At 39.8% G+C, this 25,804-nt stretch overlaps 1 protein-coding gene across 1 annotated transcript in view; it reads right to left on the bottom strand.

Moving 5' to 3' along the window:
* Positions 1-9,086: 9,086 nt before the first annotated feature.
* The window catches only part of LOC136877402 (4-hydroxybutyrate coenzyme A transferase), a 231,767-nt gene continuing 215,049 nt past the window's right edge, over positions 9,087-25,804 (bottom strand). Inside the window, exons 8-9 of the mRNA XM_067151409.2 lie at positions 22,273-22,401; positions 9,087-10,890 (exon numbers count right to left, since the gene is read on the bottom strand). Coding sequence (XP_067007510.1) covers positions 10,706-10,890; positions 22,273-22,401 — 314 coding nt within the window. The 3' untranslated portion in view covers positions 9,087-10,705. The remainder of the gene's footprint in view (positions 10,891-22,272; positions 22,402-25,804) is intronic.

The following is a 25,804-nucleotide window of genomic DNA, read 5'->3' as shown; positions in this document are numbered from 1 at the left end:
AACTCAAATGACACCGCGGACAGAAACCTCTATAGGGAAAAAAATTAATGGATGGAAAGTGCAACCAGGGAACGAAGTGAAAAAGAAGACTGGAGCAAAGTGGACAGAAGAACGAAAATGGATCCACGGAGAAAGGATGAGAGTGGTTTGGCAACTCAGAAAACAGAATTGTTCGAGCTTTGCTTGAGCCATTGGGTCCATGCAAATAATAATAATAATAATAATAATCGTAAATGTCTGTACTCACCTGATCTGTGAGTTTCACTGGGATTAACCCCCTGCCTGCGAGCCAGCGAGCTAAAACTTAAAGGCGTTTTACTGCCGGGTAAACTAGGTGAATCTCCTACCTCAAGGGCCACACACAGAACAGGCCAGTTCATTAAACGGTCTTCTTTCATAGCATAAATATGAATGCCACTCTCTCACAGTTTCATTATCTGTCGTCATTCGTCAACTAAGAGATAAGTACCCTTTCCCCACGCATTTGATCTCATAACATCAAATCCAAATAACATGTTTTCCTCATGTGACTTCTAGCTCCTGACAAGAAATGCGGAATAGCCCAGAGACAGACTGGAGTACAATTTTTTTTTAAAGTAAAATGGATAAAATGCTAAATTCCGCTATAATAAATGTAGAATTCCGCCAAAAATTCCGCTGTCCGCTAAATGGTATATTTCTCCGCCGACAGTCTTCTAATTCCACCAAATTTAGCGGAAAATCCGCTAAGTTGGCAACGCTGGTCCCGAGCGCCTCAGATGCCCAACACCTAATTAGAAACGAAATTTACATCTACGACAATCGCCATAAAGTGGAGCCTTCCAGTTCCCCACCCCAACCTGTTCGCCATCCCAACAACAATTATCGTCGCACCCGGCCAACCACTTCTTTTTAACCTCACCAATTCGTCAGTCCACCCCTCCCCCCACCTTTTTACATCCCCTATCCACCTTCACTGCTTGAAATCCTATGATCCTTAACGTCTTCCATCCTCAACATCACGTCACTGCACCTCCTAATCCTCCATTTGCATCCTGGTACCCTGCTCTAAAACTTCACTCCCAAGCAAACCCTCTCTTCTTCCTATCACTGCAGTCAGGAGAGACCCCCATCTTTGCCCTCATTCAATCTGTTAAATCACTTACCCACCTTCTTCATTTATCGCATCACACGGTTATCTTCACCTCTCTTGGCCCGAGGAAGAGCGTCACTGTCTAGGGGGAATGTAAGCTTAGTTAGTTAGTTTGCCATCACCTTCTGAAGACCCTTATCGTCATGTACTATCGATCCATCTCTCTCTAATGCCATGATTTTTTCTTGATTTATTCTTTTCGATTTTTTTATTCTGTATAATAGTTTCTGATTTCCTCGACTGTCTTGATCAATTTTATTGATAAACTCTCCCTAACATTTCTCTTTTTCTTCCTTGATACTCTTTATTTGTAGGTTTAATCTTTTGCATTCCATGTGTAACCTTTCTACCTTATTCTCATCCCTCTGATACATTTTTTGCTTTTCCTTTCCATTTCTTTCTTCGCCTTGTTCCTTCATTTTATTTTGTCTGTCCATCATCGTGTCTCCTTTCCCTTAACCTTTGCTTTTGTTTTCCCACATACCTCAATTCTTGCTTCCACAAAATGTCTTAAATTGTCCCACTCTTCTTCTCCACTTCTTCTGTATTAGGCAACTTCCTTTTTAGTTTAAGTACATATGGTCCTATTTTTTTGTCCTAGCAGATATTATAATAATAATAATAATAATAATAATAATAATAATAATAATAATGTTATTTGCTTTACATCCCATGAACTAGTTTTACAGTTTTCTGAAACTCTGGGGTGCCAGAATGTATCCTACAGTTCTTTTATATGCCAGAAATCTACCAACACGAGGCTGACATATTTGAGCACCTTCAAATACCATCGAACTGAACCAGAATCGAACCCGCCAAGTTGGGGTCAGAAGGCCAGTGTCTCAACCATCTGAGCCACTTACCCCAGCCTAGCAGATATTTTATCATGTCCATGTGCTGATTTCATTCCTATATTGGTGATTAATTAATTAATTTCATTTTGCAGTACTGGTTGTAAAAACATTTATTGTTGTACTGCCTTCCAATTCATTTGTTGTTAAATGTGTGCTTTTGTTTTCTATGGACTGTGCTAATTTTGTCCCAATTTCTGTAAAATAATCTACAAATGCATCTGCAATGGAAACTGGTTCATTGAAAAGTGAGTTATCTTGATTACATTAATGGTTGGTGCAGAACTTTTATTTTATCTTAATACTTCATCAATAATTTTCCACTTATCACTGGGGTTTTAACACGTTCAATGCGGATCACACGCTGGGCGCGCGACGCTACGTTATAAGCACGTGCAAAGCACACGCCTAGCACGTCATGAGACGGTTGCTAGGAAATGTAAATCACAGGTTTTCCGCATGGTAAGAAAGGCTCTAATTGTCATCCCGCACATCGTGCAAGTCCAGTCTACTAGCAGATTCATCTGTAGCCATATTTGCGCATGCATATTCCGTTTCCTGCGTATTTCCTCTCCAGAGTTGTCGTCATACGTCATCGTTCATTTATGTAATCTTCGAGCAACAAGACCACTTCAATGCAAGGTAAGACACTGCATTTTCGGGTTATTAATTCTTTAGGAGAATTACGAGTGGTTCCGCTTTTGGAATAAATAAATTCCACTACTGTAAGAAGTTCAGTAAAAGAACTGAACTTGCAATTGTCGTTTATTCTTGCATCACATTTATAAGTAACTTGAAAGAACGTGCAGTAATCATTTTTGACTGCGTCGTGATGCTTATGTTATCAGTTTATTTATATTTTTTTCTGATGGCCAACAATGTGGTTCCTTCAACATCACGAGAGACCTACCCAATTAGCCAAAGTATTTTATTTTTGTCTGTCAAATTCTGTAATACAGAAGTGTAAATATGAATATATTTATGTCTGTGACATACTTTATGCATTTGTTTGCTATCCGCGGTAAATAATGCACAATAATCTACCAACGCGCTTGGCGCGTGATCCGTCTGGTGACCAGTATTACTTCTCGATTTCAACCACCGTGCGGATCACGCACCAGGTGCGTGAGTGGGATAATTCCACGAGTTCAATATAACTCGTCCTACCAACGTACAAAACTTTGATAATTACAACTTTTGAGTCCCACACAAATATTTTGCTCAGGTTGGTGAGTATGTCACGCTCTGCTAATACGCAGTGAGCGTGTTAAACAACTGCAGCAATCTTATTGGAGAAATATGTTTCCTTTGCTGCCTTAATTAGTCTGTTGATCCAATTCCTATATTAATTCTGAGTCAGAGGTTTGATTATGAATTGTTCGCTGCTTTACGAGGCGCTAGCCGGCCCCGTGGTATAGAGGTAGTGTGCCTGCCTCTTACCCGGAGGCCCCCAGTTTGATTCCTGGCCAGTTCAGGGATTTTTACCTGAATCTGAGGGCTGGTTCGAGGTCCACTCAGCCTACTTGATTAGAATTGATGAGAAGCTGCCTGACGGTGAGATAGTGGTCCCGGTCTAGAAAGCCAAGAGGATTCGTCGTGCTGACCTCACGACACCTCGTAACCTCCAGGCCTTGCTGAGCAGCAGTCACTTGGTAGGCCAAGGCCATTCAGGGCTGTATTGCCATGGGGTTAAAAGGCGCTAATATAATTTGTCTCTTGCGCATATGTACATGAGGATACCTTTGGTTATCCAAGGAGTCAGCTTCTTATATTTAGATTGAGTGCTAATTTGTTTGATGGTAGTGTTTTCTTCAATATACTTTGTTATAATTCCAATAAATTTGTCCATGGCTATATTCACATCTGTTTCCTGCATTGTCGTAAACCACTGTCTTTTATAATTTTTCATATTGGATAGGTGACACTAGCGTGTCATTCAATATTGGTTTCCTATTCTTTGTCTCGTAAGTCTGACTCCTTGGCTGAATGGTCAGCATTGAGGCCTTCAGTTCATAGGGTCCCGGGTTTGAATCCTGGCCGTGTTGGGGATTTTAATTGCACCTGATTAATTCTTCTGGCTCAAGGACTGGGTGTTCGTGTTTGTCCCAACACCATCCTCTTCATATTCAGACAACACACCACATTACCAACCACAACAGAAACGCACAATATTCATTGCATCCCTCCATATAGGGTTGGCATCAGGAAGGGCATCCAGCCATAAAACAGAGCCAAATCCACACAACCCCACAGGTGTGGGGAAAAAGTGGTAGTAGAAGAAGATTCTTTGTCTCATAACCAAGGAGAATACTGGACTATGGTCACTGATGCAAGTTCCCTGTACTAAGGCAGAGAATGTTAACTTAGTGGATATACATAAATGTGATCTACCTACGTATACTTGTTTTGGAGTGACTTGTTACCCTTGTAGGGTTGTTTACATATGGAAGGAATCCAGTTTTGCTCATTACATTACTGTAGTCGTTACTAGATTTGCTATATTCCTATCCAGTTGACAATAAGATGTCTTATGTTTATATCACCGACTGTTATCGTATGTTCCATGAACCTACTACGCTGGCGAAGCAAGGGGAGAGGTGATACACGCGGCGCATCCCAGGTGGCGGATAGGGGGGTCCTAACCAGCTTGCTGGCACACTTGAGCAAAATAAAATAGCTCTCGTGGACCGAACACACGTCACCCTGGGGTGGGGGACGCAGGTGAAGAATAAACCCACGGTATCCCCTGCCTGTCGTATGAGGTGACTAAAAGAGTCGACCAAGGGATGATTGAATTAGAACAATGAGACTACTTGTAATTAGTACCACCACGCGGGGAACACCATGGATCGCCTTTACTTGCACATAGTACCCCTATGTTAGGTACACAATAGGTGTGTGATTAGTAGCGATAGTATGTGAATCAGGGTGGGTTTTACAGTACCTGTGATTAGTACCACTATGTGAGGAACAGCACAGGATAGTACAAGTCCCTGTTGTCAAGTTCCGAAATGAAAGTTCTAATATCTGTAGATGGGGATCTGTAGATTGCTAAAATTATGAATCATTATTATATTTGACATTTATGATACTTGCATATTCTCTAGTTGTTTGGTTGTGTTGCTCCGTTTGTTATCTGACTGTGATGAAATAGTGATTTTTTAAATCTTGGTACTCCGAACTGGATCAGATCCTTACAGACTGGGCTTAATGTGTCCTTCTGGAAGATCTGCACTGGACTTTATGACTGGGCCGATATCACCTTTCCTCATAAATACTTACCATTTATTTTGGTCCCACTGTACTTATGCCTAAGGGTGCTTTTAGCACTATGGGTTAGCTAGAAGAGAGCGGGCGAGTTGGCCAAGCAGTTAGGGGCAAGAAGTGGTGTGCTCGCATCTGGGAGATAGTGGGTTCGAATCCTACTGTCGGCAGCCCTGAAGATGGTTTTCTGTGGTATCCCATTTTCACACCATGCAAATGCTGGGGCTGTACCTTAATTCAGGCCACAGCTGCTTCCTTTCCATTCCTAGACCTTTCCTGTCCCATTGTTTCCATAAGACCTATCTGTGTTGGTGAGACATAAAGCAAAAAAAGAAGAAGAAGAAGAGAGTTTAGTTATCTTTTGTCAAATGTTAAATTTATGAAAATGGGAGAGTCTGAACTGTAATGTATGTCCTTTGCAGTTTTTACTTCTGTATCTTTTTCTTAAAAATTCTGTCCTTTTGCTTGGAATAGAACTTGGCTATTATTGTAGGGGGTGATGTGCTCTTGTGTTTTTCTTCCTATTCTATAGCAGTATTCAATGTCCTCGTCAGCTTTAATTTGCTATCCACGTACATTGGTGGGGGTCTGTCGAACTGTTTGTTTTCGTGGTGACCTGTGATAACACCACTTGTTTGATAGGCATTTTAGCTATGGTTCTTAAGATTTGGTACAGGTCTCATCAAAGGCAATGATACACCGTAAGAAGTCCTATCTTTCGTGCTCATAGCGCTGACAGTGCGTACAAGAATTGTTATATCGCAGCCATTACTACATGTCTGTTACCTCATGTGGAACCCATTTTGACGGAATTTTCCACATGTTCAGTCAAATGTGCCAGCCCTGTATCTTGTGCTAATTCATGAATCATTATGTTCCAGTCTGTCTCCTCTAACGTGGACACAGTCTGTACATGTTTGACACTTACTGGTGGGTGACCAGATAGAGGCATGTCCAACACAAATTTGCGTTCTTGTCGGAAGGCTGCAACCCACCTTGCTATCATTCTATAAAGTAACACAGTTGCACTGCATACCTCGTGCAGTCCTTGGTGACACTGTCGTGCTGTACAACCTCTAGAACTCTGGATTTTTAACAAGCTACTCTGTTCATGCTTGGACTGTTAAACTGAGAAGAAACTGAGAATGCTGCTGTTCTAAAATTTTAAATTCATCGGCGTTTTTTCATCACTTATCACATACATTTCACCTGGCACGTTGGTCTCCTCTCAAACTTGGCTTCTCAAGCCTTTTCACTCCCCTCCTAGCCATTTGTGATGATGGTGTTTCTACAGACTGTCAGCCTGAATTTTCAACAGTGTTTTCGTCCTGTTTTTGAATTGTTATCAAACTAAAAACTTTTTAGACTAAGAGGTTTGCAACCTCACCATAAGCACTTACTATTTGTTTTCCTTTCTTTTCTTCTTAGGCTAGCACACTTTCTGGATTCAATTATGTTGTATATTAACATTGTATTCACTGAATTTGTCTCAGCGAGTTATTTATTGCTCCTTCTAGTGGATGTAAATATTGTATATTGTTATTGTTTTTTAGCTTGTATTATGTAGATTACCTTAACCCCCCTTATTTCACTGAAGATGGCTCAAAAGAGTTGAAACATGTTTGAATTTTATTGCTCCATCTAATAATGGAATTATGTTTTGTATTGAATTAGGAGGATACATTTAATTTTTTCCTTTGTAAAGTGAAAACCATCAGCACGGAATGATTCTAATTGTTACAAGTGAACTATGTAGCATGAGTGGAATGTAATTTTTTTAAGACTTTATTGGCGAAGTACTATATAATGTTTTATTTATCATGACCTAACCTGTACTGTTATTTGTAGAGCATAAGATAATTTAATGACCTAACCTGTACTGTATAATATTGTAACAATGCATTTGTAAATAGTAGAATTCTGTTCTATAGTTCCTGGAAAGATCCAGAAAGTTACATAACTTTGTACAAGGTGTGTTACTTTGTTGGTATGTGTTCTAGAAAATGTGTTCTGTCTGTTCTGGAAAAAATAAGACTTTCACGATCATGCGTATTCTGGAATGTTAGTCAAAGTTCGCGATCGAAAGTAAGGTTATGATTGGTGAGTCTAGGTGGCGATAGGGAACACATGCACGCTGATTGGCTGCCTCCAAGGCCAGTAATTCCTATATATAGTGAGCGAGGCAGTGTTCGAATTAATTCTGTATCCTGAATTCTGTCGGTCTTGGTCTATCTGTCTGCGAGCAGCCTATCTGGTTGACGTCCCCCGGTTTCGGGATGGCACTCTCCTCGGGTAAGCACTCTTGAATTCCGTCCTGCTAAAATTTCCGTAATGTTCCGATTTGCTTTTCATACAGGAGTCTGCCCTAACCTCGCCTAGATTCACCAAATTAGTTACTTATGACGCCTTAGTTTTTCAGCTAGACTTACCTGTTCGTTTCCGAGGCATTCCCATTTCTTGTTTCACTAAAATATGTAGAATGTAGTTTAATATTATTTCCCTTGGGGTTTGCCTCTGGTAGTTCTGTATCACTTTAGGTACACTAAGTTTTGGATAACCTTTTTCACATCACTGTATATTGCATTGTACAACTACATTGGTAAATAGATGTATAGTTGATTTGAAATTTAAATTTACACTGCTACAGAATAACCTATGTATATCACTGAACTTATAGCTCATAACTTGGAATGTATTTGTAAAATTATCTTGTAAATAATATTTTTAAAATCTAAGGATCACGGTGATTTATTCGGAATCCGCTATCTAAGCCATGTCCATGCCTTTGGTAGGTTCCCAGCCTTTTCATCTTCCCGGTTTGTCGTTCACTAGTTGGCCCTACTGATGTTTACATACATGTTTTGTTGGAGACCCGCGTGATGCCAGCTACTGTTTTTCAGAGTGTGTAGTGTTTTCTTATATTGTGTATTGTACTCTTACCTTCCCTTTTAACTGTGTTTGTGCCTTGTTTGTGTTACCACTGTAGTAGTAAGTAACATTTGGTAGCAGATCGAACACTGCCTCGCTCACTATATATAGGAATTACTGGCCTTGGAGGCAGCCAATCAGCGTGCATGTGTTCCCTATCGCCACCTAGACTCACCAATCATAACCTTACTTTCGATCGCAAACTTTGACTAACATTCCAGAATACGCATGATCGCGAAAGTCGTATTTTTTCCAGAGCAGACAGAACACATACCAAGAAAGTAACACACCTTGTGCAAAGTTATGTAACTTTCTGGATCTTTCCAGGAACTATAGAACAGAATTCTACTATTTACAAATGCTTATGTTACAATATTATACAGTACAGGTTAGGTCATTAAATTATCTTATGCTCTACAAATAACAGTACAGGTTAGGTCATGATAAATAAAACATTATATAGTACTTCGCCAATAAAGTCTTAAAAAAATTACATTCCACTTATGCTACATAGTTCACTTGTAACACTAATATCTTGTAATGGAAAACATGGCAACTGTCTCTCAAGAGTGCTTGCTCACAACTGCTCATCTTCACCGGCCACTGTGAAGCACGCAGATGGGGGAAGGGCGAGGTCATGTGCTCTGAGGGACGCAGGTCCGCAATCTTTGATAAGAATAACAGAGCCCAGCACTGTTGCCAAAACTTAAAAACCAACATATGGAATCTTATACAATAAGGAGTCTACAGTAACTAATGTATGATTATTCATGTAACTTGGCATTATTCCCCTAAACTTTTAACTGATATCTGATTTTAAAATGTAAATATTTCAAACATTTGTAAGCCTTCCTTTAACAAGCTGCACAGGAAATAATGGGAAAGAGCCTGGTAAGGAGAAAATAAGAATATTCTTACAACCATTTATTGTACCTTTTATTGATATTCTGAAAAAGAGCTGTTACTTCAGTCTGAACTTCTTGTAATACACGGCTGTTCAACAAGGCACTATACAGTTCTATACATGTAAAAATGCACCGTTAATTCCTAGGACGTACCATTTCATTCATCTGATTGATCTTTTTGTGGTTGGTATAAGATATGATGCAGTACAGTATTCTATTGCTATAAATCACACAATTAATATAATACTGACTATATCTTCCCCACATTGAACACCAACTTGTGTAATTTTCTCCACGCTGAAAATTATACTTTAACTTTCTGATGAGAGAAGCTGAGCATTTCTGATTTAACACTACTTAATATTAATACTTGCAAATGTAATTCATTTTCAGTCCACAATAGTCAAGCAATATTATACTCGTAATTCGTTTACAACCTCCCAAGCTGAAGGGAATCATATGTTGGCAAATAGTTTTATTTTCAGTATTTTCTAAAGTTAATTTTTATTGTTGGTATTTCACAGGTTATTCACATAGTCTTCTAAAAAAAAAAAAAAAAGGAAATCTTAAAGATATATAGGGTTTCCTGGGAGGAATGGTCAATGTTCAGGGATATGACAGGAACGATCATTTGAAACAAAATTCTTCATATGGACATACCTATTCCAAATGGTTTCCTAGATAGAGCACGTTTAACGTACATTTGTTTTGGGGCTAGTAGCGTGCACATGTCTTACCCACCTGACCTCTTTGACGTTTTGAAATGAGTACAAGTTTTCTGCATGTAATATTCGTCATACACATGTTCGCAGGACATTATGTGCAAAAAGTCTCCGAATGCTGGTAGTAGGACTATGCTGCACCATTTCAACAGTATGTTGCTGTTTCTACACAAGTTATTGAACTACACGTTCAGAAGAAATATGGGAACTTGGAAGAATGCCGGTTTCACGCAATGTGCTGAAAACTCTGGTAAACACTCTACGATCAAGTGGCACCACGGTATTCCTTGAGAGCAGCAGGAGCACTACCATCGTAGAAGCCATAAACATACACCGTATCTACATATTCTTCCTTAGTATAGATATTTGGCATTTTAGTCAGCGCGTGTACAAACACAGTTAACCGATGCTTCTCTCTGATGCACTCTCAATCCCCTCGCACTACTTCACTCACAACTGCACATTCAACAGGCTAGTTTAATGGCAGGAAGACACCCCGAGTAAAGAGATTGAAAGCAACAGAGTAGGTTGGGCTAGAATAAAAGAGGTTGGGTTGGTAAGACACATATGTGCGTGCCAATAGCCTAAAAACAAATGTACATTAAATGTGTTCTATCTTGGAAACTATTCGGAATAGGGCATATGTCCATATGGAGCTTTTGCTTCAAATGGTCGTTTCTGTCATATCCTTGACCATTGCTTCTGGGACACCCTATATAGTCCTTTTAGAAGCCTGAAAGATTGGTATTTTTCTCTAGTATAAAAAGCATGTGTTTCTGCAGTCACTCATACCACATTCTCTGACCTTCACTGACCCATCCATTTGCTTTAGTGAAGTCATTCACAAAAGGGTGCGATTTCATGACGACAAGCAACAACACTGAATCTCTCATCTGGCTATTTTCAAGGTGCTGGCATGACCTTAAGGCGTTCAAAGGCAGCCTTCTCAAGAGCTTGTCGGTGGTCAGGATGAGCAATGCAGATAAGAGCATGGGCCCTCTGGCGAAGTGTTTTACCAAACAAATCAGCAATTCCATGTTCGGTGACAACATAATGGACATGAGCTCTGGTAGTGACGACACCCGCACCTTTAACAGATCAAAGTCAAGTATTGTTATTAATAAGCGTATGACATATCATGGATCAAACCAAAATTTATACAAAAACATCCTGTCATAATTTAAACAAATGTAATGATAATAATGTTACTTGCTTTACGTCCCACTAACTACTTTTATGATTTTTTTGGAGACGCTGAGGTGCCGGACTTTTGTCCTGCAGGAGTTCTTTTACGTGCCAGAAAATCTACTGACACGAGGCTGATGTATTTGAGCACTTTCAAATACCACCGGACTGAGCCAGGATCGAACCTGCCAAGTTGGGGTCAGAAGGCCAGCGTGTCAACCATCTGAGCCACTCAGCCCGGCTGAAGAAATGTAAAAAAACCTAATATGCTGATTGAGATCTAGGTTAGCAAGCCTTCTAGCCATTGTACCAACAGTGATGAGGTGTTGGCAATATACTCCTGACTACCAAGGTATCTAACAACAGGGCATTCATTCACAATAAGCATAATGGTCAAACTCTGCTCCACAATCACATCCTGGAGAGATCTTAAAGGCCCAAGGTCCATTGATGAAGTATAAAGGCATGTCTTCCACAGTTGGTGTGGAACCTTTTGAGAGATGTCCACATTCTTGGGAGCTCGAAACCATCTGGGACATGGTTTGGATCAAAGAGGCTGGGCCACTCTGAAGCTACCTGCATTCATTTGAACTCCATTCCACTGTTAGAATGAAGCCGTCATCCTGGCTCTTTTCCTGGGTGACAGCCAATTTCACCATATGTCTCCAAAGATCTAAGACATCTCTGAATGGGAAGTGCTGGCTGGATTTGTTAACGAGGAAGCTAAACTTTCCAGTGTCGATTCAGTTAAATGTAACTTAAAAGCCTGTTTCGTTCTTAAAAGAACATCAGATTCTATCAAGTCACAATCAATATTTGGAAATCTTTATGTCATACCTGCCAACTTTCGAAAAGAGAAATCCGGAAGATCCAAAAAGCGGAAATTTTTTAACAACACGCACATGCGTCGCAAAGTCTTGAGACATAATGAAAAAGTATGGCAAGGAGGTAGATTATAAACAATACTAATACAAGCCAAATATATGTTATGATCACCCTGAAATTAAATACTTACACAAAGTTACATCTTGATGACACTGGAAACACTTTCCGTGATTGTATAAAGCAAGGAAATTAAACAGGATATGCCTTCCTAAAAGAATGATATCGTTTCTTATATTATTTAGACTTTCACAGCCCCTGTATCTATTTATGAAGTGTATTTTTGGGCTTATGCTGTGTAATTAATTATAAACACACTCTACGCATTTCAAAAGGAACCTTGGCTTTCTTCATCAGGAGACAACATAGGAAGGCGGTTGAAATACGTAAACACCCAGATCATTTCAACCGCGATACAGGCTACAACCTCAGTGAATCATGGCTACCTATTATCAGAACCATTAGAGAATGATGCTTTACTGTTGCCATTCATTGTCTTTATCATGGGGCTCAAATGGCGTCCCTCTTACATCTTAGAGCACCATTTTAAGTTCCTTGTTGCTTTCTCCTAGCAACCTTTAATGTGTTGTTTCATTTTTGTGTTGTCTCCTGATGAAGAAAGGCAAGGTTTCTTTTGAAATGCGTAGAGTATGTTTATAATTAATTACATGGCATAAGCCCAAAAATATACTCATGAATAATATCGTTTCTTAGTTGAATTCATTACGATCACCACTAAAAATACTAAATCGCCAATAAATTTGTCACACAGTTCCACGAATTCCAGAACTACTGCCAATGTTACTGATACCCACACACAAACAAAGCCTTTCGCAGCTGCTACGAAGCATGACGCAGTTAAAAAAGTTGTTATATATAAATTCACAGCCTGCTACTTTTCAGATTTTTTTTCTTCAAAATCACAGCCTGCTACTTGTTTGGGAACATCTCAGTGAATGATATAGCAGTTGAGGTCGAACAGGTGACAAAAGCACGGTGATAATCAATAGATTAACAATACATTTATCGGTCAAATTTAAAACACTGCTTCTCTTATTACCAGCTACTATCGAAAGTCAAACAAATCCTATTTGACCGCAGAAAGTGAAACCAAATGCGGATATTCAAAGTCCATCCAATAACGATCATCCGTACAACTGTAAAACGCTCAAAATCCGTACATTTTATGGAAAAACCAGAATACTTGGCAGGTATGTTATGTTTATTTCTTTCCAAACATCTAGAAATTTGAAATTTGAACTTTGAACTCATCGTAATGAAGTCTTGCTTTGTCTCCACTCCAGTGCCGACTATTCAGTCAAGGAGCTGGACAAAATCTGAACGACAAATAATTCAGAAAAGAGAAAATAGACTTTGAAAGGTGATATTACTGCAGAATATTAGAGATGAAAATGGGTAGATCAAATCACAAATTAAGAAATACAGAATCAAGTTGAAGGAGGATAGTTGTTTGATAAAAGTTTAATAAGAAAAATGGGTCTCCAGTGGAGCGAGCGGTCGCTAGGAGAATAGTACCATGAATGGTTGCACGTGATACTTTCTCTCACATTAAACTTCACTGAAAATAAATATTACTCCCTGCAAAATTGAGGAAGATAGAGTGAATTACTTACGCAAAGTCTGCATTATGCATTTTAGATTTTAAAAATGAAATGATTAACCATATATTACAGAAAAAAATTACCACTTAATGGAAATGAGTCATTAGTGCAGTCACATGTCAGTACGTAATATTTACAAGAGTGCCGGGCTGAATGTCTCAAACGGTTAAGGCGCTGGTTCTCTGAGCTGAAGTTGGCAGGTTTGATTCTGGCTCAGTCCGGTGGTATTTGAAGGTGCTCAGATACGTCAGCCGTAGATTTATTGGTGTTTAGGTCCCAAATAATTACTTTTTACAGTTTCCGCAGATGTCGAGGTGCAGGAATTTTGTCCCCCAGAAGTTCTTTTACATACCTTTTACACATTTACATATTTTACATATTTTTATTAATATAAACTTTCTGACAGACGCAATATAAATGCAAAAATAAAGTACAATAGGTCTTCTCTCTAACATTTGAGTTAGCTGGATTTTGTAACAGCGCTTATCACCCAACATTCTTCCTCGACTCAATTTTTGAAGACTCATTTATCAGTAACTGCAAATGGAGAAAGTTTTGCCCATGACTTCAGTCAAATACCAACATCTACAACAGGAGAAAGTTTCCCTCTCGACTTCAATATAATACCAACGCTACTGGTCGCGCGATGAGAGAACCTCTCACAAAGGGCGCACGAACTCATATGAATCTTTGTTCCGACTAGAGGAGAGGATGCTCACCCTTCAAATGTGAACCACCTTACGACAGTTTTCCACTCAACTAGAAGAGGGAACAGTCACCTCCCTTGCATCACTGAGAAGTAAACTCGCAAAACAAAATAATGTGAGGAAAAATCTCATATAGTGACCACTCGCGGGTTAAGATATGTTCCAAATTTCCAATTCCTAGGTGTTTGGGCAGAAAAAAATATGAATATTTCCAAATATTGAGTGTGACGATAGAATATGATTGTTCTTTTAAGAACGAAACATGTCATTCCTTGTTTAATAGTGTAATTTTTTTAGGTATGTTATAGTGTCATATTTATATTGAACTTGTGTGTTTGACAGGATGGATTTAACATAATCTTATCAAACAGTCCGATAAAGAGCATTTGAGTGGCACAAGCTTAATGGGGCAATGTGTGGCAGAACTGACTGCCAGTAAGTAGAGCCCTACATGGATGCAGATATCTTGAAAGTTAGTGTCTTAGCAGATGCAGGCTGTATGGCAATATGGATAATTTTGCTGATAATTTCAAAATAATGAAGTTGAATGATTTTCACTCAGGTATACTCTTATTTTTGCTTGTGGTTGATACCTCGACACTGGTATGGGAGAAAGGTGATATATAAAGAACCTTGAGATCATAAAGCCGTAAGTCTGACCTAAGCCCAACTGGCTCCTGCCTGCAATTAGTAGAAGGAAGGAACGAACAAACATTTCAAAAGGGAACTGCTCAATATGCCGTTAGTTGCTGCAAAACGAAATCCCTCATAAACCTGTGACTGTAGGGGTTCTGGTGCCAGCTACCAGGCCTGTTGTATTGTTAACAGATTTATCCGTTTCAATACCTTGGATATAATATAGTTTTAAATATTTACAATATCCGCGGATGCAGATAATATTTAGTACATCGACACCGGGCTCTTATCAGTAAGCTGGAGAAGGCTTGATAGTGCCCGAGATAACATTCTTGGTGTTTTTGACCTGGATGTCTTGATTTCTTGATTTAACCGCCATTAAGCCATTCTGGAGGGCAATACTATCAAAGTCAATGATAAAAAATGACCACAAAATAAGAACAATATCATATTTTCAGTAATTGCATTATTTACTGCAGAGTGAGAGTAAGTCATATACTGTACAGGTTTATTATTAAAAAAGCATGGAATGACTGGCTGTTTGGATGGCAGCATCATTTCTATAGCAAGAACTTTAGCCAAGACGGCAAAATGGCACATGACAATAGCTGAATGGTCAGATAAATTTTCAGAAAGGAAGAGGTTCCTGGTTCATTTACAGACTGTACCCTAGCATTTTAGTGTTGGTATTAAATAACTGTACACAGAGCCATATTTAGACATGAGCCTTATGGACCCACGACCAGGGCGGCAAAAATGGACAGGTTCTAATAGTTAGAGGACGAATTTTTAGAATGCACGACATTTCGTAGTATTCAAAAGTGAAAACTCCCAACATGAATAACGGAATTTTTGTTCCGCTTATATGAAAGCTGTTGGTAATCAAATTTAAAATGCCACCACGTTGTTGAAACACAGCGTACGGGTATAAAGATGACTTCGGGCTGCAACTTAGTCAGGCGGGCAGTGAATAAACACTACCTAGAGACAACCCATAACACCAAGAGTTCTGGAGAAGTCTGTGGAAGCCATTTTTATTCATTTTGTGAGAGTTTTATTAAGCTTTTTTCATGTTACATACACAACATGGATGGCTGATAACGATTACAGTACGTGGCGCACATTATCACAGACTAGCAGAAGGGAAGAAGAGGAGGAAAAGTGAATTGTTCTCTCAAAAACCAAAATTGGACTGGTTTTCTACAGGATCCAAACTATAATTCAAACAACTTCTCATGCAATGACAAAAATAAAAATGATGGCAAGTGCACAGAAAACTTTGATGAGTGAACGTCCACTTTTAGTTGCGTTTCCATTTGTCTGCTGTTGGAACTGTAAATGAAAATCATGAATAATATTACTAGAAACTACTGTGCTAAAAGTGGAGTGAAACATAATCAGAAAATTTTCTGTAACTATGTGGATGTATCTAGACAATTACTGATTTCTGACAAAAGTACTGTTTGAAAGAAAGCTTTTAAATAAAGACGTAAAACATGAATATCTGGTTTATTTCTGCAGCCAACAATCTGGTTTTTTTTTTGCTTCTTGTAAACTTTAAAGGGACATCCCAATTTTCAAAAACTGTTTTCAATGACGGAAATTGGTGGTTAACGTAATAATCATCATTGTATTATGTTTGATAATTTACCTCGGAGGCCTTATACTGCATTCCTTTATCCATTATATAAAATAATGGAAATTGCAATTTTATCCAGTTTAACACTTTCAACACTACCATATTTTAACATGCTTCCTGGCTGTGAACTAGGTCTTTTTGCTAATTTTTAACACGTTATTATGGAACAGCAAAACATATTACATGTCTGATTTTTGTACCGTATGAAGGTGTCAACCATCCAAAATGAAGATGTTAATCAACAAGTGAATGAAAATGAAAACCTACAACCTGCTTTCCAGTCATTGACCGGGTCAGGGATGTAATGAATGAAGCAGATATAGGCTGTTAGTACGATAGGGTCGCCACTCCCAAAGTGATTTATTAATGAATGATAGATGCTATGAAATGAGAGTAGAGAGTGTTGCTGGAATGAAAGATGACAGGGAAAACCGGAGTACCCGGAGAAAAACCTGTCCTGCCTCCGCTTTGTCCAGCACAAATCTCACATGGAGTGACCGGGATTTGAACCACGGTATCCACCGGTGAGAGGCCAACACGCTGCCGTCTGAGCCACGGAGGCTCCCTCCAACAAGTGAATGTCTGAAGTAATTTAATTATACTAGTCTTATGAAAAACATGAAAAAAATAGTATGAAAAATTTCTTTACATTAAGGTTATACCAATAAGCTTGCTCAAACAATAAAAAATAATCATTTAATGCGACTACTTAGGCCACAAATAAACACAAATTCAGTGGAATAAAATATTTACCTATTTAGGAAAAGTTTGTTTTCGTATGGTAGTTCTGAAAACATTGGACTATACACAGTCCTACTTTGCACTCCTTGCACCACCATCCTCTTTTCTGACGCGCTTACAACTTTCCTTCTTGCCCCTGTCTGAGCATACCTTGCAATAACGAATAGCATTCATTTTATTGTTCGTTGGAGGAACGTTTTCTGGAAAATGGTGAGCAAAAGTGCTGTCAACACGGGGGGAGGGAGTAGGTTCCAGCCTTGAGATGTCTTCTCGTCCTCCTTTAGCTGCTAACCGTGAACTGATCACTCTCATGTAATCCACAAGAGATATCTTTGATTTTGAGATCTCTTTATACAGAATGAAACTATTCACAACAGACATAAGGAACAAATGGACGAAGAGCTTTTTCCACCATTTCATTGTCTTCCGTGCAAATGGGTAATAACTGTTCAGTTGATCTGCTCTATCAACACCAGTTTTATTTATATTGTAATCAATGACTACGTCAGGCTTTAGTTTCTGTACGACACCATCCTTCGATCTACCAGAAACAAGTGTAGTGGAAGCCTTATGTTTCGTTGAAACGCATAAAACATCCCGCTTGCTCTTCCACTTCACAGCAAGAAGGTGCCCCTTCCTCAAAAATATCATCCTTCTTCAATTTCTTTGTCTTGAACGTCGGTGGTAAACCCTTCCTGTTTTTCTTGACAGTTCCAACAGCCAGGGTTTTCTTTTGCCACAGCATATTCAGTAGGGAGGGGCTAGTATAGTACCTGTCCATACAAATACATTGGTCCTTACTGAAAAACTGTGAGCATAATCTTATCTACAAGAGCCTGAATGCTGTTGTCAACGCTCCCTGCGGATCCTGTATATATTTCACAATTCAGTACGTAGCCTGTTGCCGCATCGCAAAGTACATACATTTTCATACCGTACTTATTGGGCTTATTCTTCATATAAACCCTACTCGACCACGGAAGGGAAATATACCATATTTTTCATACGGCTGAAAACTGGCAATGCATTTGTGCCCAAAAAAAAAAAAAAATCAAAGAAAGGCCTGAGTTTTTGTAAAGGGTCATGATTAGGTTCCCCCTTCTTGATGAAGGTGGCATTGTCATTTAGGTGCAACATAAATAAAATTCCGGAAAATCTATCACGACTCAACAACCGACTGGCAAATCCTGTCTGATAAAAGGGATCAGTAGACCAATAATCACCAAGTTTGGGTAGCTTCACCACACACATATGCAAAATTGTTGCAAAAAACCAATAAATTTCGTGAAGTTTTACTGCAGACCACCGGTGCCACATGGAATTTTCCTTCAGTTTGCCCTGACATTTCATTGCCGCAATTGTCGTACCTGCATATCTGTTAGTTTCTGTTTTTATATTTTTGATCACATCGTCACTAAAAAAATTACTGAAACAATCCATTTCGTCACTCCCCGTGCTAAACTGAGTAGAACCAAATGCCGACTGGAAGACAGGTAGCTGTGGTTGGTCATCTGTTTCTGACCATTCATCATCAGATTCAGATGATCTAGCAGATGTTCCCAGCACAGGTGAATCATCAGCCTGCGTCTCTTCGTCTAAACGAAAATAATAAACACAAATTTCTGCAGGCAAAGTATTTCTATCATTTGTATTCGGAGTAAAATAATACAGCTAAACACTTACGTACCAAAGTGACGCAACAAATAAAAATCTTACCTGAACTATCACTTGATACGTTATCCGGTTCGTAAACAGGGTCGTCATCACTTTCATCCATCCCTGAACCCGCTTTTCCCGATAAAATATCCAAAATATCACTATCATTGAGCCGGCATGAAGACATGTTTACACAGTAACACAGCTGACAGTGTGAAAGATTTGGCGCGCGTAGCACACGGCACACCGAGTGCTTCGGTAGAGGTCACGACAAGGAGAAAATAGCCTGTTTATAGTTCAGTTCGAAATTCCCGATAACTGCTGCATTCTAGTGGTCACTAGATGAACTATTGCCTCCAAGGGACAGGAACCGTACGTGATATGTGCAGCTGGATATAAACACACGAGAAAATCACGCCCCTACCACATACGGGCGCCGTCCAGAAGCAGGAAAGCAGCGCACCCGTATCCCGTACGGGCATAGTATTGAAAGTGTTAAGGAAGAGGGGGCACAAAAATATTTGGACCCAGAGGTGTTGCGGTACTTAAATTTAGCCCTGGCTGTACACCACAGTACAGTAAGTACACTATTCAAGTTAATCCCAGAAAATTTTAATGTGAAGTTGATGCAAATATGAAAATTCAACATTCTAGGCCAATCATAGGTGAAAACCATAGAAAAATGGTGTATGAAGTAGCACAGAGGAGATATCCTTCCTTTTTATACTTGCCAGGGACCCACCAACTTTCCCCTAAAAATATTCTTATTTATATAGAATTAAAATGGAGACTGTTTAAATCTGAAAAATGCAACCATTTTCTGTGTTGCTCCCATATGCAAGACTAGTTTTCTATTGTCTCTGATAGAGTTTGAATCATGACTGGCCTCAGCACTGCCACTTACAATAAAAATAAGAAAACCATGCAGTTTGAATTTGTCATGGCGTGCACCAGATAATCTTACTTTTTGTCATTTAGTAATTTTTGTTACATTTTAGTTGGACTGCAGGGGATGCTAGAGGCCTATTTGCCGTCTTGTGGCCCTAACCTGCAGGCTTACACCCCTACACCAATGGTCTAGTGTTGGCTACTGAATGCATGATTCGAAGCAGTGTATCGATTCATTCAAGTGTCCGAGTGAATCGATTCACAGGAACGGCGAGCTGACGGCACACGATTCAGCTTACTCCCAGCGGACAGTGCTGAGTGGCGTACTCACTGGACGTTGACGGGGAGCCGAACTTCCGCTGCAGCGAGACAGCGAATCATGGCACATCGAAAGAATCGTGAACGAGCCCGGCTCAGTGAGACACAAGATACACACGGCTCCTTATCGGCTCACTGGACACGTGGAGAGCTGAGCTTCCGCTGCGGCGAGACATACAGTGAGCCATCGCACACCGAAAGAATCGTGAACGAGCGCGGCTCAGTGACACACAAGATACACACGGCTCCTTATCGGCTCACTGGACACTGGCGAAGAGCCGAGCTTCTGCTGCAGCGGGACATACAGTGAGCCATGGTACACAGAAAGTATCGTATGCTATAATGGACTCTCGAGCTCAGCTCATTTGAAAATGATACCCATTTGCATTCACTGTCCTCTTCTTACAGGGAGGTTTAAATAATGGATGGATTTATTTGCAGTGTTAAAAAGGTAGTCAAAACATAATTCTGAAGTAGCTAGTAATTAGGTAGGCTATTAGGTTATACTATTTATTAGTTTAATGAATCTTAGTATTATAACTTAGTTGACATTTGACAATTAAACTCGACTCTAGCCTGCCCTATGACTATGAGTCATGCTCATGACCACTCAAAAGTACCTGTTTTATATTGGGAAGAACAGCTCGGTATTCTCTCAGTTCATATGTCGCATCGTTGCACAAGACTTCAATCATATGTGGACAGACGCAATACCTTAACCAACAGTATGTTGAATCAGAAAACTAGCGGGCTACTGTACATCTCGAGTAGCCTGTACAAAATAAGACGATTTAAAAAAATCCGCAGCTGATGGAAAAAAATACATATTTTCTAAAATGACTGAGTGAGTTGTCGTGCGGTTAGTATCGCGTAGCTATGCGCGTGCATTTGGGGGTGGCGGGTTCGAATCCCGGCAGCCATTAAGATGGTTTTCCGTAGTTTCCCCATTTTCACACCAGGAAATGCTGGGACTGTACCTTAATTCAGGCCATGGCTGCTACCTTCCTAATCCTAACCTTTCCCACCCTGCGTCACCGGAAACCTTCGATGTATTAGAGTGACTAGCATTTTTTTCTAAGAAAGGAGTTCATAGTATGAAGACCAGATGGCAGCTGCGAGCACTGAATGCTGTTGCTGCTGTCTTACCAGCACATACTACACAGATGCAGTAGGAGCGGTGACTAATGTGCCGTGAATCGGATCACTGTATCGATTCAGTAACGTGAACGGAATCAAATGAATCGATTGTCCCATCACTACAATGGTCTAGTCCAGACAATATCCTAACCTATCCAAACCAATGGTTTTGTCCAGACCAATATTCTAATCTGTCCCGACCAATGGTCTTCTCTCCTCTTAAATCTCCAATGTTGGCAACCGGTGTTTATTACTTGTGACGTTATCCAAACCACGCTGTATTGGATCATTAAACTATCTTTCACGAATGTTCAACGGAAGTTTTATTACCACAATACACAAGGGAATGCACAGAACAGAGAAACATTTGATAGTTGAGGTGTTGGCCTTCTGACCCCAACTTGGCAGGTTCTATCTTGGCTCAGTCCAGTGCTATTTGAAGGTGCTCTAACACGTCAGCCTCATGTCAGTAGATCTCCTGGCATGTAAAAGAACTCCTGTGGGACTAAATTCCAGCACCTCGGCATCTCCGAAATCCTTAACAGTAGTTAGTGGGACATAATGCCAATAACATTACTTATTATTATGAAAACCTTTCAGATCTTCACTCATAACGTTGAATTCAGGTCGTCCATATTTATGACCCCTGGAGACAGTGTATAAAAAGGTTTAAACAAATACTGAAGGGGGAAAAAAGAAGATATGTTAAGTATCAGGAAGATTACAAAATAAGTGGGGGAAAAAATATTAATTTTTACGTCCCATTAACTGCTTTTATGATTTCCAGAGACGCCGAGGTGACACAATTTTGTTCCGCAGGAGTTCTGTAACGTGCCAGTAAATCTACAGACACGAGGCCGATGTATTTGAGCATTTCAAATACTACCGGACTGAACCAGGATTGAACCTGCCAAGTCACGCTCGGACGGCCAGCTCTCCATTGTCCGAGCTACTTAGTCCGGCAAAAATGAAAAGAAATCTGAAACAATTACTACTGCTGAACAACTAGAGAAGACTAGTCTTTATGAATAACACCTGTAGAAAATGCACAGTACCTACCTGTTTTGATAGTAGGTACAATTTTGCTTTCACCCTTCTTGGTTGCAGAAGTCATGGCAATGATGGGCTTCCCTTTACCATCAAATCCTTCCGCAGCACCACGAATAAAGTCTACTTGGCCTCCAAATCCTAAAGAGATATAATTCAAACATTAGTAAGCCTGCACTGGCTGTCCTAAGCAAGATCATTTTATAATGCATTTGATTCTTTTAAATAATTTAAAGCAAGAAGAAAATGACCCACTTAAGAAATAGTACTGTTAAAGCTAAGCAAATATGCTATCAATTATCACATTTCTAATGTAAGAAAATCTTCTACTGAATTTCTCTTCTGCTGATCAACCATGTCAAAGTTTATCTCTTACCTGGACAAGTTTTTAACTGGCTCACTCAAAATGTATGTGCTGCTGTGGGTTACTTGACACAATTAACAAACTTCTTTTTTTAAATTTTCTCATTGTTATATACATAAATAAACAACATCACATGAATGAGTTGTTATACCATGCAACATGAATCAGACAGAAGTCATTCTCAAAGCAAAATCTAATATAAAGTAGATATCAAGACAAACTAATATAATAACTGATGCAGTACCATAAAAGCAGGTGATTCCAATGAATGAGAGCAACTTCAATCTTTCATGAGTTTTGTTAGAAAACGAACATCAAGAATATTATTTATACTAAGATCTGTAGCATGCCATAGGCACTGCAATACCTTTGGACCACAACAATAGTAAAGGAAACCAACAATTGGTGTTCTGATTGCAACTGTTAACCCTCCCAGCGTCAATATATATACGGACGTCGATATAGATGTTGATTCCCAGGCAGACATCAATTTTTGGTGGCGAGACAGAGTCTTCCATAGTGCATTGGCACTGCTGGCGACTCCAAATAGCGCAACTTAGCACACAGGGGCAGAACGCTGGCAACCAGGAATGAGTTAGCTGGGATATTTATAATGTCCAATAACGGGCCATTAATACTGGTATTATACGGACGTCGGCGGTATGTGCAAGAAATCCCAAGTTCCGTATATACGGACGTTTCGTTAATATTTTAAAAAAAATATAATTCGCTCTCAAATTTATGCATAACATAAAGCAAATTAATCGGGAAGAAATGTTTTACTCGTATCAACTGCTTAAAAAAACTTTAGTACACTATACAGTGCCGAAAGAAGCGAGCAAAATCTGACTAAGTTGTTTGAGGGAAGTAAATGGTGTTGATGCCAGTAGGCATGTTGTAAAGAAAAGTTTTTTTGAAAAATTGCCTCTCAAAAAGGAAAGAAACAGCTGTGTATGTAGTGCAGCTAGCACCAAATCTGGAAGAAAAAGAAAAAATCTACTTTTATATGCTCAAAGTGCAAAAATGGATTGCACCCTTTATGCTACCCTCTGCACGAATGTTAAAAGTTATTGGCACATATATGTTTGTACATATATACGGTAAATATATCCACTGTAAATACTAAAGTGTAATTTTTTTAAAGCTAATATGTTATTTTCATGAACAGTGGTATTTTTGTGGGTTTTCTTATTATTTACTATTTTGAACATATGAAATTTATGTGCCGAGAAATGCAAATTGCTGGTTTATGTTTAATCTTCAATAACTATGTTATTTTTCCAAATAAACTTTTGAAATGTAGCAGTTTTGTTCATTTTCAAATGTTCTTTTATGTGATATGGATGATTGGAGATCAGCTTTTTTTTTTTTTTTTTTTTTTTTAATTTTGAAGAAATGTGAACAAAGATAAAATTTTAAAAAATCCAATTTGGTCAGTAGATTTTGAAAAATTATGTTGTTTTTTGCATGACTATTTACTCTTTGCATTTGATATCTTTTAGAATATGTATTTACAAAAAAAAATTATAAAATTATTCAATTTGTACAATAAACAAGAGAAATATGCACATTTTAGTAAAATACTACAATAAAGCAAGAAAAAAGCCTGGGATTTCCTGCACATACCCTGCCAAAATGTCTGGGAGTAAAAGGGTTAAAAGTTGATGTGGTTGAATTCTATTGTACGGTTACGCTGTATGATTTCGAGGTAGCTTTTGCATATTTTCGTCCATTAGATTTCATACGCAATTATTAGTCATGAAAATTCATAAAATATCTTTAATTTTAAAATTAAACTGCACTGATATATTTTTAAAAGAAATGATTCATCATAGGGCAGAACTGATCAACATGGGGAAGTACAGAAAGTAGGATGCCACTACAATCCTGCATACTTAACTGAAGCCAAAAATGTTTATCAAGTCAGGAAAACTAAGTATATGTAAAGCATCGGAGGGGTATGTTGATCAACAATAAACACAAATTGAATTCAAAATATTTTCCTCTCCTAAACGTTTCCTAATCAACCACACAAACCATTTTACACTGACTGACAGAGCAAATGCAACACCAAGAAGGAGTGGTTCGAAAAGGATGAAAGTTGGGGAAAAAACAGAGACGGCACGGACGAATAATTGATGTTTATTTCAAACTGATATGCAGGTTACACAATGCGCACGGCATCGACTCGGTAGGATGTAGGACCACCGCGAGCGGCGATGCACGCAGAAACACGTCGAGGTACAGAGTCAATAAGAGTGCGGATGGTGTCCTGAGGGATGGTTCTCCATTCTCTGTCAACCATTTGCCACAGTTGGTCGTCCGTACGAGGCTGGGGCAGAGTTTGCAAACGGCGTCCAATGAGATCCCACACGTGTTCGATTGGTGAGAGATCCAGAGAGTACGCTGGCCACGGAAGCATCTGTACACCTCGTAGAGCTTGTTGGGAGATGCGAGCAGTGTGTGGGCGGGCATTATCCTGCTGAAACAGAGCATTGGGCAGCCCCTGAAGGTACGGGAGTGCCACCGGCCGCAGCACATGCTGCACGTAGCAGTGGGCATTTAACGTGCCTTGAATACGCACTAGAGGTGACGTGGAATCATACGCAATAGCGCCCCAAACCATGATGCCGCGTTGTCTAGCGGTAGGGCGCTCCACAGTTACTGCCGGATTTGACCTTTCTCCACGCCGACGCCACACTCGTCTGCGGTGACTATCACTGACAGAACAGAAGCGTGACTCATCGGAGAACACGACGTTCCGCCATTCCCTCATCCAAGTCGCTCTAGCCCGGCACCATGCCAGGCGTGCACGTCTATGGTGTGGAGTCAATGGTAGTCTTCTGAGCGGACGCCGGGAGTGCAGGCCTCCTTCAACCAATCGACGGGAAATTGTTCTGGTCGATATTGGAACAGCCAGGGTGTCTTGCACATGCTGAAGAATGGCGGTTGACGTGGCGTGCGGGGCTGCCACCGCTTGGCGGCGGATGCGCCGATCCTCGCGTGCTGACGTCACTCGGGCTGCGCCTGGACCCCTCGCATGTGCCACATGTCCCTGCGCCAACCATCTTCGCCACAGGCGCTGCACCGTGGACACATCCCTATGGGTATCGGCTGCGATTTGACGAAGCGACCAACCTGCCCTTCTCAGCCCGATCACCATACCCCTCGTAAAGTCGT

Source organism: Anabrus simplex, chromosome 7 (assembly GCF_040414725.1).
Source record: "Anabrus simplex isolate iqAnaSimp1 chromosome 7, ASM4041472v1, whole genome shotgun sequence".
In the NCBI taxonomy this organism is placed as follows: domain Eukaryota; kingdom Metazoa; phylum Arthropoda; class Insecta; order Orthoptera; family Tettigoniidae; genus Anabrus; species Anabrus simplex.
Note: the sequence above shows the minus strand (reverse complement) of the source record. Positions and strands in the feature narration are given on the sequence as shown.